A 14,940-nucleotide genomic window follows, 5' to 3' on the forward strand; every position below is an offset into this window, starting at 1 on the left:
TAGCCCTAGTAATCGTTTCAAAATATGCCCATAAATTCATTGATGCTTTGATTGGGAGTCCGGTTTCCTTTCCCTCAAGCATGGGCCTTAGTGACCTGCTCCTAGTAAACAGAATAAAATGGAAGTGACCATGACAGCTTCCTAAGAGACACTGTGGCTCCCACCTTGCATGCTCTCCTTCTCCCTGTCTGTCTGTGTCTCTCTCTCTCTGTCCTGGTGAATCACTGGCCCTGAGGGAAGCCGGCTGCCATACTGTGAGGATGCTCAAGAAGCCCTGTGGAGGGTCCACGTGGTAAGGAACTGAGGCCTCCTGCCAATAGCCAAGTGACTGAACCACCTTGGAAATGGAACTTCTGCCCCCACTGGTTGTAAGCTCGTGACCACAATCTCCTGAGAGACCCTGGGCCAGAACTACCAGCTCAGCTGCTCCCAAATTCCAGACCCACAGAAACCATGGGATAATAAATGTTTAAGCCACTAAATTTTGGGAGAATTTGTTATGCAGCAACAGGTAACAGCTTCTACAACATGGCTTAAAAAAAAAGTGGGGGCGGAGGCTCAGTGGCTGACTTGGTTGGGTGCTCAACTTGGTTCAGGTCATGATCTCATGGTTCATGGTATTGAGCCCCTTGTTGGGCTCTTCCCTCACAACGCAGGGATTCTATCTCTGCCCCTCCTGCTTTCTCTCTCAAAGTAAATAAATAAACATTAAAAAAAATCCTATCTAAACCTGTTTTCTAAAGAAAAGATTAACAAGGAACAGGTTAACCTGTTAAAGATTAAAGGTTAAAAGATTAACCAAGGAAACCTCAGGTGACATGCCTCAGAGACTCTGTTCATTTCCACCTGTAAAGCCCTCCTGGGACTCCTGCTGGCCCAGGTACATGCAGCAGAGCCAGAGCCAGAGTCAGAGCCAGTCAGAGCCAGTCACCTGGGGGGGGGGGGGGATTTGAGGGCAGACTGAGGAGTGTCGCAGGTCACACGTATAGGACTTGGGGTGTTGGAGAAGAGCTCCTGCCCAAAGGCAGTGGCTATAGAAGAAAAAGAGAGGCAGAGACAAGGTGGGGGGGGGGGGGCAGAGAGGGTCTGAGAACACAAGAGGCTATGGGAAGACACATCTGAGGGAATCCATGCACCAAGGTGGGGGTGTCTAGAACTGGCCACTGCCACCATACCCAGGACACAAGGGCCATTCAGGTGTCTGGCAAGAAACGGGAGACCATCAGGACTGGCCTGAGGGGCTGTGGGTACAGGAAGGCTCAGCTCAGGGAAGACAGGTCCACATGCACTTGGCCCAGTGAACCGACCCCCTGCCAACAAGTCAGGACCGTCATTCAGCTGGACTGCACAGTGCCGCCTCCCCCAGTCTCCTCCTTCTCTCCTCTGCAGATGGCTATGCTCGTATGACTACCTGAGCTGTTGGGCTCCTTTCTTCCCCCTCTGGGCTCTGCTTTTATTAGGACTGAGACACCCAGGGAGGCACAGGGCACCGTGTACCCTCTTGCCTTAGGTTGTCCTACCATTTCCGTCAGCGTGTTTGAACTTGAATCTCGGCTTAAGCAAAGGCAATTACCACTGACAACGATAAGCAATGGATAAGCAATGGGAGGTTCGGCTGGCTCACAGACTCCTGATGCCACTGGCAGGAGATGCCTGCTTGTCTGGCTGAGGGCCTCATCCGGGCGCCCACAGGACCTGCTCACTGGGGAGGGGCTGGCTGGCGTTCCCACCTGACACAGCTACAGAGGTCTTAATCATATCTCTGTCCTTGAGCAGTGATGCTTATAACACCTGCCATGATGCCAATTTTGCATGAATGGCTTCGAAATGATAGACTTAACTATGTTCTGCTCCAGTGACAGGGATAGCTGATCAAGACCACAGGCCCAGGCCTGCGTGGAGGGCGGGGGCAGGCTGTGATTTCCTCCTACATGGGCCCCTCCCTCCTTCACTGGCCTGCGGGAACCCCCAGGTGTAGGGCACTGCGGGTGCCAGCCACCGCCTGGGGCCTTCCTGCCAGCAGGTGGCGCTAGTTTCCCGCCGGGACTCTTGGGTGGGGCGCTCCCTTTGTGGGGCTGTGTGCCTGCAGGCTTTGCAGAGGACAATGGCTGCCTGTCACTGTGGGCCTGGGTCTCCCCCAGCTCCCAGGCAGGAATGCGAGGCCGTGCTGGGATGGAACGTGGGCAGGGAGCCAGGGAAAAGGCAGGGCACACGGCTGAGGAGGGCTTGGCACCTGCTGAAGCGAGAGGCCACATGTTTTTCCTCTTTCTCCCCGGCCTGTTCTTGGTTTGTCCTCAATGCTTGTGCTAATGCTAAGCTTAAAGTAACATAGATAATAAATACGTGACCTGATGGAAGTAATTATATGCAATATATAAAGAGACAGAATCAGCAAATTGTACAGTAGTCTCCCCCTCCCATCTGCTTGCCTTCCGCGGTCTCAGTACAGGCAGTCAACTGTGGTCTGGAAGATGATCCTCTTCCTGATGTATCGTCAGAAGGTCAACAGTGACCTAACGCTACCCTGTAATGCCAGGTCATTCACCTACTTCATCTCATCATGTAGGCATTTAATTATCTCACACCAACACCAAGAAGGCGAGTATAGTACAGTAAGATATTCAGAGACGGGGCGCCTGGGTGGCGCAGTCGGTTAAGCGTCCGACTTCAGCCAGGTCACGATCTCGCGGTCCGTGAGTTCGAGCCCCGCGTCAGGCTCTGGGCTGATGGCTCGGAGCCTGGAGCCTGTTTCCGATTCTGTGTCTCCCTCTCTCTCTGCCCCTCCCCCGTTCATGCTCTGTCTCTCTCTGTCCCAAAAATAAATAAATAAAAAAAAAAAATTAAAAAAAAAAAAAAAAAAAAAAAAAGATATTCAGAGAGAGACCACACTCATACCACTTTTATGACAGCATATCGTTATAACTGTTCTATTTGAGTATCAGCTATTGTTGTTAATCTCTTACTGTGCTTAGTTTATAAATTCAAGTTGCTCATAGGTATGTGTGTATAGGAAAAAATGCAGAATGTATAGGGTTTGGTACCATTTGAGGTTTCAGGCCTCCCCTGGCGGTCTTGGAATATATCCCCCTTGGGTGAGAGGGGGGATCCTACTGTATTAGGAAAGTGAAAGAAAGACATGCAAAATAAGAGCCATGCCTGTTTCTGGGTTCCTCAGGCTGGGCGGTGTGGCTTGGGGCCCACCCTGCTAGCCAGTCTCCCAGGAGGAGGCAGACAGACAAGGCCCATCGGCCCATCCCCAAGCCAGCTTTCAGACACTGCAGAGTCTCCACCTGACTGTGTCCTGAGTTGGATCGGCCCAGGCAATGGGCCCAAGCTCTGGCATTTTCTACCAGCTGGACCCTGAGACCGCCCCCAGCAATGGCTCACGTCACCCTCCTGACTCCCACGCCACCCTGGGGCAATGTCAGCTGAGGCAGAAGAGCAAGTGGGTGGCTGAGTTACCACCTCAGTCTCCTCCCATGTAAAACGGGAAAAGCGTTATTCATCTCCTGAGCTGTTCTGAAGCTCAGCTGCCCTCCCTCTGCTGACCTTGTGCTGGTGTGTTTTCTCTGCACCTCCATTCTGCCACACTGTCATGAACACATGTGGCTGGCGCTGCCCTTTTGTGGCCCTCAGCCACATGTTGCCTGAGACCACCCCTCTAGCAGCAAAATAGGAAAGGCTGTGGAGCCCAGGTGAGCCCTGACATCTCCCAAACTGGCACTCCCTGAGGCCTTTCCCTTGTCTGGCTGGTGAGTCTGTCATGGACTAAGCCTCCAGGCCAGGGAGGGAAGAGAACTCACGGGTCACAGGGGCCTTCTCTTCCTCGTTGTCATCTTCCTCCTCCTCCTCCTCCTGTCTGGGCAATTTCCTGAATTCAGAAAGGTCCATCTGCAGCAGCTGGGAAACCGCCTCGTGGGCCAGACATGAAGCAAGTGGTGGGGGAGCATTCCTGGGGACAGGAACAAGAAGTGAAGTGGGGCTGGCACTTCAGCAGAAGCTAATACCCCAGTGCCTACCCGAATGTTCCAGATGAGAGACCTCCTTTCCACTCAGGGGGCCCTGCCGGAGGTAGTGATAACTGCTCGCACCACAATGTGCAGCCACAAGGAGCAGGTCAGCCTCCGGGCCTCGAGGAGCTGGATGGGACATCCACTCAATGCCATTCATCAGGTCCCAAGCTACACCAAACATGGGTAGGGCTGGTGGGGAAGAGATGTGTCTGCTGGCCCCCGTGACCGGGCCGGACAACTGCCCAGTATCCAGACTGTTGACAGCTCATGGTCACCAATACCACCTGGGGACCTCTAGGGTTTTGAGTCTTATGGGTTGAATTGTGTCCCCCCCCAAATTCATATGTTGAAGTTCGAACTACCAATGCCTCAGAATGTGAGCTTATTTAGAAACAGATGCAATTAGGTCACACTGGAGCAGGGTGGGTCCCTAATCCAGTAACATACAGGAAATTCAGACACAGATGCACAAAGGGAGAACTCTATGCGGAGATGAAGGCAGAGGCTGGGGTAATGAGCCAGAAATCACCAGAAGGAACCAGCCCTGCTGATTCCCTGATCTTAGACTACAGCTTCCAGAACTCTGAGACAACACATTTTTTGTGTTTAAATTGCTTGGCCTGTGGTGCTTCTCACACCATGTCCATGGAAAGCCTCCCATGGCTCCCCCATGTGTAGGGGTCAATCCCTTGGTGTCCCTATACCTCTAGATGCATCCTGACCCCAGAATTTGCCTCCCCACCAGTGGGAGCCCTTCACAGGCCAGAGGATGTGTGCTCATCCTTGTGTGTCTGTTCTTCAGGGCTGGGGGGCAATGCCCAGGGTAGCCAGCAATTCTCTGCTGGGCAGATGCAACTGGCTTTCCCCTAAGGGCAACCACTTCCCAACAGCCAGACAAATGGGTCACTTCTCTTTGGGGGCTGGGTGTCCATGGTGTGTCTATAGACGGTCTTAGGAATCTACTGGGATGAATTTGTGATTTAAAAGGAGAAGGTGACTCAGGGCAGAAGCCTCTGGAACTGCCTTTAGAAAACAACCAGCCAAGACATGAGAAATGAGTTCCTCTGCTGTTTGGGGATTTCCTGCTAACTACTGGTTTTCCTTGTTCAAGCAGGGAGAAGGGGTGTTGCTCCCGGGGAGGTGGTGCTGTGACTTCCTGCAGGCCTACAGAGGCCACCAGGGTCAGGGAAGCAGCTTCCAGCAGTGGTGACTCAGACAATGCTTGGCCTCAGGCCACAGGCCTCACTTCCTGGATGCACTGTCCACCCCCATTCAGGGGTCATCCGCCTGTGCACCCTCCAGGCCCGTGGGCCCTGCAGCAGTCAGAGCTCCTAAAGATTCCAGAAGATTCTACAATGAACAGAAGGTGTGTGCAAGACCTAGGTACCCAAGAAATGCTCTAGTCCCACTTGCCTGCCTCAGGATTTTCAAGTTTGCAGTCTAGTAGCAAAGACAGAAATGCAGATGAATAATTATAGTGTAAGGTACAAACTGCTTGGGGACCTGAGACAGGACACAGAACCACTAACAAGGGGGAAGACAGGATATAAATCATTGCACCCTTGAACTTGGTGATCTGACTTCCTAACAGTCTCATGAATGACACCATTTACAATCTGGAAAAATGCCATGCGCCACTATGCTTAGAGCCCCTTACACCCAGGGGCCTGCACACCAGTGACAGGAACAGGAAACAGACGGACAGGAGCCCACCAGGAAGCTGCCAGGAACGTGCTGTGGGGTGTTACTGACAGACACAGTGTAGACAACACGTGACCACATGTGTGACTATAGGGTCTACACAGGAAGAAATACTAGAAAAGGATGAAAATAACTGAAGATAAATCCCTTAAGATGACTGGAAAATACATGCCTTTACAATATTACGTTTTTGTTTTAAGTAGGTTTCGCGGAGCCCAACGCTGGGGCTTGAACTCATAATCCTGAGAGCAAGGCCTGACCTGACATCAAGAGTCGGATGCTTAACCGACTGAGCCACCCAGGCATCCCCACAATATTATGTTTTAAAAGTGTTTTAAGATGGATTTATTGGGGGGTTTACAGGGGCCATGACCCTTGGCCTCTCCCTCATGGCTAATGATCTCAGGCCTACTCCACCATCCTGCTAATTAACAGGGTGCCTGTTCAACACCTGAGCCCAGGCACTGCCACTAGGGCCTCATGAGGTCCCATGTCACCTCAAGCAAGTCCTGCTTTTCTTCTCCATGTAGCCTGAGACACATGGCCTCTGACATAACTAAAACTCCCTCACCCCCATGGCCCTGCACTCTGCAGACCCCTCCAACTGTCCCCTGACTTCTCCAGCTCAGGCCCATCCCTAGGCAGGAGGGCTGGTCACCTGCTCCTGCCACTGCCTGGCTGCCCTCCTCTTCCTCACCCCCTTGCATCTCCATCACCACAGAGCAAAACCAGCCCTACCTTCCAGGATACCCGCCCCTCTGGGCATGTCCCTCCTCTGTGTCCTTCCCTCCACATACCGGCAGCTGACTGACTGTTCACACTGGTAGCTTGTCCTTCTTCTGACTCTGAGCTACTAGCCTGGGGCTCTCTCCCGCCTCCATCCCCAGGTCACTTTCTCTTTATCCCTGTGGACGTGTCTTCATCCCTGGCATAGCAGGCACTATGCTGGTGCTCTCACTCTACCCAGGCTCTTGGCTCTCATGCAGGGGCAGCCAGGGTACCAATCCTCCCCGGCTTGCATTCCCCCCCCCCACAGTCCCTAAGCCCTCACAGAAGTCCCAACGGCTGCTGTGGGGACAGACCTTGTGGCCCTGGGCCCTGAGGGAGGCAGAGCCCTGGGAGCCCTCCTCTCCCCTCTCCAGAATCTAGCAACTTTGGCCTACTACGTTTCACCAACTTGCTTTATGCCACCTGCCTCTAAAATATTTCCTCAAAGCAGAACAGAACAAGCCAGTAACACCCTTTGCACATGCCACATCCTAAAAGGACATGGTCACCGGGCATGTCTTCCTGAGCTCTGTGGGCTGTGGGACTGTCAGGGTAGACATGGGCCAGCTCACACTGACCTTCACGCTCATTGACTCAGGCTCCCACCCCATATGCGGTGAGCAAGAGTCCTGAACTCTGCTGGATCCCACCAAGCAGGCCCTCAGGGCAGGGTGTGTGTGCAGGGATAGAGCTGACCTGCCACAAAGGAAACATGCTTGGGGACACTAAAATAAAATGCCAGTATGCTGAGGCCAGGTGTGTGTCCCACTTTAGGGGTGACACAGTGACTAGGGACTGTGGGCCCAGCCCCTGGGGAGGAAGGAGGTTCACACAGATGCTGCATGGCCTACTAGCCCTTACGATCTGTTTCTTTCTCCCTTCAAATCTGCTAAGCTTGCTGTGTCTCATCTCTGTGCCTCAGCTGCCACCTGTGAACAGCAGACAAAACAACCTGGTCATTGTGGCCACGGGCAGAGTGGTAGGCACACGGCCTGGCCCTTGCCCACCCTGAGGCCTTGGCCAGTCTCTTAACTCACCTGGCCTTTGCCTCCCCATCTGTGAAATGGGACAGAAACAGGATCTGCTGCACCTGTCATGGGTTCAACTGTGTCCCCCCCCCCCCCCAAAAGATATGTTGAAGTCCTAACCTGCAGTGGCTCAGAATGTCACCTTATTTGGATTTAGGGTCTCTGCAGGTGTAAGATGAGGCCATACTGGAGCAAGGTGGGCCCTAAATCTAATAAGACCGGTGTCCTTATGAGAAGAAACCCAGACAGAAAGAGAATGCCACATGAAGACAGACACACGGGGGGAATGCCATGTCATGATGAAGGCCAGACTGCTGTGATGCATCTACAGGCAAAAGAATACTAAGGCCTGCTGGCAAGAAGCTAAGAGAAAGGCCTGGAACTAATTCTCCACAGTCTTTGTTTGAGAGAGCATGACCCCGCTGACACCTTGATCCCTGACTTTTGGCTTCCAGGACCATGAGACAATACATTTCTGTTGTTCTAAGCCACCCAGCCTATGAGTTTATGATGACAGCCCTGGGAAAGCAATGCAGCATGGTTATGGGGATGGAAGAGGAGGCAGGACGTGTGGGGTGAGTGGCAGCTGAGGTCAAGTTCAACACATGGCACATGCCAAGCCCCTTGCTCCCATCCCGTGTGGTCCCCTCCTGGCTGGTACACCGCTTACCTGCTGCTCAGGAAGCCCATCGCCAGCTCGGCCAGCTCACCCTCCACCTCCTCCTGACTCAGCACTGTTCCTGGGACCTTCCATGGCAAAGGGGTGTCTAGGCTCAGTGGGGCTGGGAAGTCACAGAGGAAGGCGTCCAGGAAGCCCGGGATCTCCTCTGCCATTTGGCTGCTCTGCTGTGGGTCTCCAGAGGCCATGTCCACAGCATCCCGGGGGAGCTCTGCCGGGGTTCTGGGTGATCTTCACTCTGAGGAGAGACGTGAGGGTCAGCAAACAGCGCCCTGCTCTTGGGGTAACTGTGCCCTCACCCCACAGTGTTGAGTGTGTGGTGCCTTGCTTTCTCTCCTTTACCTCGAAACATCATACGGCAGGTACTACACCAAGCCCAGGGCCTCAAGGCAGAAGGGCAGGGCTACTGGCTTCACATATAGTTCAGAACACCCAAGTAAGTGGGAGCAACGACGCTGATCAGTGTCCTGACATGGGTCCAAGAGGGGATACTTGGGAGCCCAAGAGAAGTGGCCCAAGAGAAGGAGACAGAGCTGAGATCAGAGGCCACATGGGTGCCCTGAAGGAGAAGTGACAGAGAAGGAAGGTGTGTTCCTGGTGGAGGATGGCTGGCATGGCCAAGGGCGGGCAGGAGAGGGACTCCAGGGCCAGGCCATTGAGGCAAAAAAACACAACAGGTAATTCAATCTGACCCTGGGACCTCGGGAGCCAGAAGGTGAGGAAGTGATACCATCAGGTCTGTGAGCATAGAAGAGAGAAGGGACATCAGTTGGGGGAAGAAAAAAAAGAGTCTGGACAGTGCCAGGGCCGACCCTGGGCTGTTTTTGGACATGGACAAGAGGGGGAGTAGGAAGGGGCCCCAGAGGCTGCAGGGCACCCCAGGGGTGTGGGCAGGACAGAAGCCAGGAAAGTTGGGGACATCTGTGATGTGTTTTCTCCAACAGGAGCAGTCCTGGGCCTCCTAAGCCCTGGCTGAAGGAGAAGCACCAGGGAGAGCCCAGGCTGCTGGGCACTGGGCACTGGCTTCCACCTGTCAGGCTCTTCCTCCCTCATCCTCAGGAAGGCCAAGGGCTTACTAGCTGCCAAGCCATAACAACCTTGGGAGCCAGGACGAGCCCCCATTTCATAGAAGGGAACAGTGAGGCTTGGAGAGGGGCAGCCCTTTGACAATGGACGGTAGGGTCCAGGAGGGATTCTGGAGCCCACAGTCATCACCACCCTGCCCAGCTCTTCTCCCACGAGGGCCTCACTCACTCATGGCTCCTGCCCTATTATCCTCCCCAAAGTGGGCCTCCAGCTCCTCTCTCCCAGCTCAGGACCTCCATGTACTGCCAGCCCATCTTCTTCCCTTACCCTGCCCCCTTGGGCCAGCAAAGGCCTGTCTGTCAGACTCCTGCGTGGCCCGCCTGGACTGCTGCTTCTCATGTTCAGCCCTCCAGACCCAAATAGGTCTGGAGCCTGTCTTCTGGCATACACCCTTCCCTGTTCGCTCTCAAAGCCCCACTTCCTACCCCACATCCAGGTGTGCCACACCCTGGCCACCAAGCACAGGCGCCTGAGCCCACCTGAGCATAGGTGCCTGATCTCCAGGTTTGTGAGTTTGAGCCCCACGTCAGGTCCTGCACTGACAATGCAGAGCCTACTTGGGATTCTTGGTCTCCCTCTCTCTCTCTCTGCCCCTCCTCTGCTCTCTCAAAATAAATAAACTTAAGAAAAAAACCCCAAAAAGCAGAAAAGCACAGGGTGAAAAGGAGAGGGAAAGTTCAACGTCTAATCTGGGAGAAATTTGGAGGGACATGGGAGGTAAACAAAAAACAAACAAACAGGGGCACCTGGGTGGCTCAGTCAGTTCGGTGTCTGACTTCTGCTCAGGTCATCATCTCCCAGTTTGTGAGTTCGAGCCCTGCGTCGGGCTCTGTGCTGATAGCTCGGAGCCTGGAGCCTGCTTCGGTTTCTGTGTCTCCCTCTCTCTCTCTCCTCTCCTCAGCTCATGCTCTGTCTCTGTCTCAAAAAGAAGTAAACATTAAAAAAAAAAATTAAAAAAAAAAACAAACAAAAAACAGAAAACCTCTCTCTTTCGGAGACTTGTCAAAAGTTGACTTTTTAAAGTTGCCACAGAAATAATATAGAAATGAGGGCACTTATGATGGAAGGTAACAGGGACAGATTTAAAATCACTGCCATTCTTCACGTTTACTTACAAATAGATGTAAGTACAATGTGACCCCAGGTTACAAAAGGCAAACAGGTAAAAAAAAAAAAAAAAAGATGGTCAAAGAGAAGCAGAAATCAGGACAAGAGCAGGTCGGAAAACTGTATTCTAACCATAAAGGTGAGACTTTGTGAACTGGGAAGATCAGAAAGGGCTGGGAGCCTTGTGGGGGGCGGTGAGGGTCAACTGGGGAGAAGGCAGGCTGGCAGAGCCGCACAGCACAGCAGAGCACAGAGAACCAAGCCAGAGAAAAATAAGAAGACTGTGAATTTCCCAGCAGCCTCTGACACCCTCAGGCAGAGAAGGAGGCCAAGCCACTTCTGCCAGCGAACAGCTCTGGCCTGTTGCTTAGGGGGGAGACAAATGTGAGTACCGCAGAGCTGCCCTCAAGCAACAGCCTGCACCCCCACTCCTCCTTCATGAAATGCCTTCTGCCTCCCAGCAATTCCGAGCCCAGAAACAATACTCTTACAGGCACTGGAATCTTAGGCGGCACAAAGAGAGAGCCTCTTAAGTGTATGATTAAGACCAAAATGAGAGGAGAGCTTGCTTGCTAACCTCCCCAAAATGCACAGGAGGGCCCTAGTTTGAGACACTCCCTCCTCCCCCCGCCCCCCCCCCCCGTGTAAATAAAGCACAGAATTCAAGACCCTTCACCTGCCACCTCACTTGCCAGGGGGCATTTGCTCAATGTTCTGGAATGCGGGAACCTCCTTGGGATGCTGTTTTCTGTGCCTGAAGTCCCCTTCCCCAGAGCCTGCCCCTTTCCCTGGGGGTTGGTGACCCCTCCTCTCTGTCTCTGCCCCATGCCCACTGCCCCAAGCCCAGGGTCAGGCACAGGCCTGGATGGCAGCCTGTGACATGCCTGCTGAGTTGGGTAAGGGTCAGGGGTGAGTGGGGACGGCAGCACGGGCGTGACAGTGCTTGTGTGCATGCTTGGCCTGTATTTGCCAGGGTGTGGACTGGCTTATTCCCAGGGCCTGCGCCAGCTGCCTTCCTTTGTTAGACAAGCGGGTGGCCCAGAGCCATCCTCCTTGCTGAGGACCAACCAGGCTTGTCTCTGTATCACCTGGCTGAGGCAAGAGGCCAGGAGAGGAACCAGGACACGGCTTTCCTTCCCTGGGGCCCAGCTGGGGTAAAAGTCAAGAGTAATTTCCTTCCTTGTCCTTTTTTTCAACAAACTCCAAATCTGTGATGTCTGCCATACAGTTATAAGCAAAACAATCCCTGCCTCCAGGAGCCTAGGGCTGAAAGATAAAGGCATGAAGAGGGCAGGAGGGAGAGATTCCGAAAGTAAAGGGGGCCCCAGAGAAAGGCCCAGTGCTAGGAGGGGCAGGGGACGGAGCTGTGGCCCTGAGCTCTTGCAGGACCACCTGGAGGGGACAGTCTCAGCAGCCAGCTGGCAGGTGGCGCAACATGAGCCAGAGCTCCGTTGGGGGCACTGACTGCGTGCACTGGTGAGGGGTTCTGAGGAGGGGAGCTCGTGTGTAACGTCTGTGCAAATCATTAAGGCCCAGGGGTGGGCATGGGAGGAACACTGGGCTACCAACCCCCTTGTCACCTGCCTCAACCAGACTGGGCACATTTGGCCCATGGCCGGGTCCTCGGGGCTCCGGGAATGACGCTGCTCGTCGGCTGGCAGCCGCGGAGGCCGGCATAACGGTGCCGCCAGCCTACATCTGCCAGGGGCCCGAGGCTGCCAGCAACAATGGCAGTCTTCCTGCATCTCCGTCTTTTCACCTCCCGGCAACCTGTTGTCATTAATCCCCCTTTACAGGTGGGGGTTGCAGCAAAAGAACCAAGTGAGTTGTTGGAAGTCCCTCAGTGGGGTTCACACCCGGGAGTCTGTGGAGCCTGGCCCCTAACTGCAACAGAAACCCTGCCCACCCATCATTGGTCACCAGCCTGGGAATTCAGTCCCTCTTGGCTTCCCTTCTTTCATTTCTGTGCTCATCACCCTGGTCCAGCCCCTCACCTCCGAGTTCCTGTGCCTTGCCTCGTGGCATACCCTTTTGCCCTTCAGACCTCTTTGATCCAAGCTCTGCTGAAACTGTCACACCTTTGGGTCTAGCACACGGTCTTCCATGTGCTAGACCCCAAATAAAAAATACTTATTTTCCTCTAGTTTATCAGTTTTGACTCATAAGCTCAACTAATGCATATGTGTACAACTGCATTTTTCTAGATCCTGTGGACAAAATACTTGAGAGTCCTGCTTGACTTCAGGAGGTAGGAGTAATGCAAAAAATAGCAATCCTTAAGAACGGAAACTGCATCGTTACAAAGTATCGCCTTCATCTTTAAAAACTTGTCCATAAATGGAGAATTTTCTTTCTTTATTCCTAAGCAACCATGGGGAAGAACATGGTGTTAATTTTCCAGATCCTTTTCTACATACGTGACATTTTTCTCTTTAAAAAACGTGGTAAGGGGCGCCTGGGTGGCTCAGTTGGTTAGGCGTCCGACTTTGGCTCAAGTCATGATCTCATGGTTTGTGAGTTTGAGACCCGCGTTGCGCTCTGTGCTGACAGCTCAGAGCCTGGAGCCTGCTTCGGATTCTGTGTCTCCTTCTCTCTCTGCCCCTCCCCAACTTGTGCTCTGTCTATGACTCTCAAAAAATAAATAAATGTAAAAAAAAATGTGATGAAATATACATGACCTACAATTTATCATTCTACCCCAATTCTTAGGTCTATGGTTCTATGACATCAAGAACATTAACACTGTTGTGAAACCACCACTTTTTATAGGTGTTACTTTCTCTGTACTGAAGTCAGGAAGCCCACCCCTGTCTTCTTGGGTGTTATCATGGCCCTTTGTGCAGGGAACCTGGTAAGTGTGATGGCAGAAGCCAAGATGCTGGCTGCCTTCTGCCACTGCCAGTGGGTGGTGTAGGCTGAGATAAGCAGCCTGAGGACTGGCACCTTCAAAGAGGAAGTTAAAATATTCTTCAGAGAACAGGGATCAGCAGAGAAAGGTTTTTAAAGACAGGGTTGGCCTCAGGCAATATCTCAAAAGGAATTCTACAAATGAACTTGTATAGAGGTTTACAACTTTCAAAGTGGTATTCACATTGGTATTTGTTTTGTTACCTCTTGCACAACTAGGCTGCGAAGTACATGCTGTCAGGCCACACCGCGAATGAAGAAATAGGCTTGCGGAGGGTAACAACCCGCCTAAGGTCACACATGAGGAAATGGCAAAGCCGGACTCACATGAGGTCTTCTGATGCCTTTTGTCACTTTCAGCTCAGTTGTAGGAAGAAAAGAGTGAGATTTGACAACAGGCCAGATATGGGCATAAAGGGCAGAAGTGAGCTAGAGATGACCTCAGAGTGTTGGCCCTACATTCTATCTCCCATGGTGGGAGTACAGCTCGGCCCACAGAACTTGTCCCAGGAAATACCATGAGGACCTGTGTTCCGCTGGATGGAAGGCTGTGGGGGAGGAGTCCATCACCATCAACCGGTCCTCACTATGTGTTAGGTCCTGCATTAAAATCTCTACAATCAGGTGTCATTTCTCCCTATTGCACAGAGGTTGGGAAGCTTGGGTGAGGTCACACAGCTACCAGTGGTGGTGGAGTCCATCACCTCCCTGCCTGAGATTTAGATTTCACACATCTGGGGCTAAAGTTGCAGCAGCCCAAGGATTCCCTTTTATTAAAACACTCACTTTAAATACACTTGGAAGAGGGCCATGGGTGGAGGCAGGCCTTGGGGTAGGGGCACGTGGGCAGAGGTGTGGTCTGGCAAAGGTGCAGGGACTGGTGGGGTAGGGGTCAGGGCAGTGGGTCCAGGCCAGATGGTCCTAGGAATGGGAGCTCGGCCCGGGCAAATAGGGGGCACGTCACCCCTCAGCATCCATTCCGCTTCACCGCCCCCAGTTCCCACCTGGCCTTCGGCTCGGCCACACCCCCGTCGGCCCAATGGCCCCCCAACTCTACATCCTTGGCTCCCCTGCCCTCCAATTCCCTGCCTCGAGTTCCTCAGGCCCCCAAGTGTTCCCTCCGCTCTTCAGCTTCCCCACTCGGCCCCTGAACCCCTTGGGTCTTCCCATCTCGGCCTCTCTGCCTCCCCAGCCCCCTATTCCGCACCCTCTGGTTCCTCAGCGCCTCGTTTCACTCCTATATGCCTCAGGTCCCCACCTGAGCCTCACACCAGCGCGGTCAGCCCTCCGGTCCCACGCCTACCTGCACACCCCCCCCCCCCCCCCCCCCCCCCCCCCCGGGCTCCTCATTCCCCAGACCCCAAGGTCCTCACCTGCTACTCCGCCACTCCGGACCCCGCGAGCCGCTCCTGGCCGGCCCCGCCCACTTCCCGTCCCCGGCCGCCGCGGGCTCCGCGCAGGCGCAGTCGGACGGCGGGCGGGCGGGGTCAGGCCTCTGCTGCCCCCTGGTGGCCTCGCGGGCCTTTCATTACAAGTGGTGAAGAGCAGCGCCGCACCCAGAGGGTCGTGCGGCCACGCAGCGCGCCCCCCCTCACCCCCCCACTTCCTGGATTCTGGAGCAAAAAAGGCTCACTAGCGAATTGTTTCACTT

General features: G+C 53.7%; 1 protein-coding gene across 2 annotated transcripts in view; it reads right to left on the reverse strand.

Annotated features, from left to right (window-relative positions):
- The window catches only part of PPM1F (protein phosphatase, Mg2+/Mn2+ dependent 1F), a 30,144-nt gene extending 15,439 nt beyond the window's left edge, over positions 1 to 14,705 (reverse strand). Inside the window, exons 1-3 of one of the 2 annotated variants that reach the window (XM_042909647.1) lie at positions 14,663 to 14,705; positions 8,181 to 8,427; positions 3,804 to 3,952 (exon numbers count right to left, since the gene is read on the reverse strand). In XM_042909647.1, coding sequence (XP_042765581.1) covers positions 3,804 to 3,952; positions 8,181 to 8,377 — 346 coding nt within the window. In that variant the 5' untranslated portion in view covers positions 8,378 to 8,427; positions 14,663 to 14,705. Of the gene's footprint in view, positions 1 to 3,803; positions 3,953 to 8,180; positions 8,428 to 10,021; positions 10,065 to 14,662 lie in introns of those variants that run through there. The other variant, XM_042909648.1, reaches the window with a different exon arrangement.
- Positions 14,706 to 14,940: the final 235 nt, after the last annotated feature.

This window comes from Panthera leo, chromosome D3, assembly GCF_018350215.1.
Source record: "Panthera leo isolate Ple1 chromosome D3, P.leo_Ple1_pat1.1, whole genome shotgun sequence".
Classification (NCBI taxonomy): Eukaryota; Metazoa; Chordata; class Mammalia; order Carnivora; family Felidae; genus Panthera; species Panthera leo.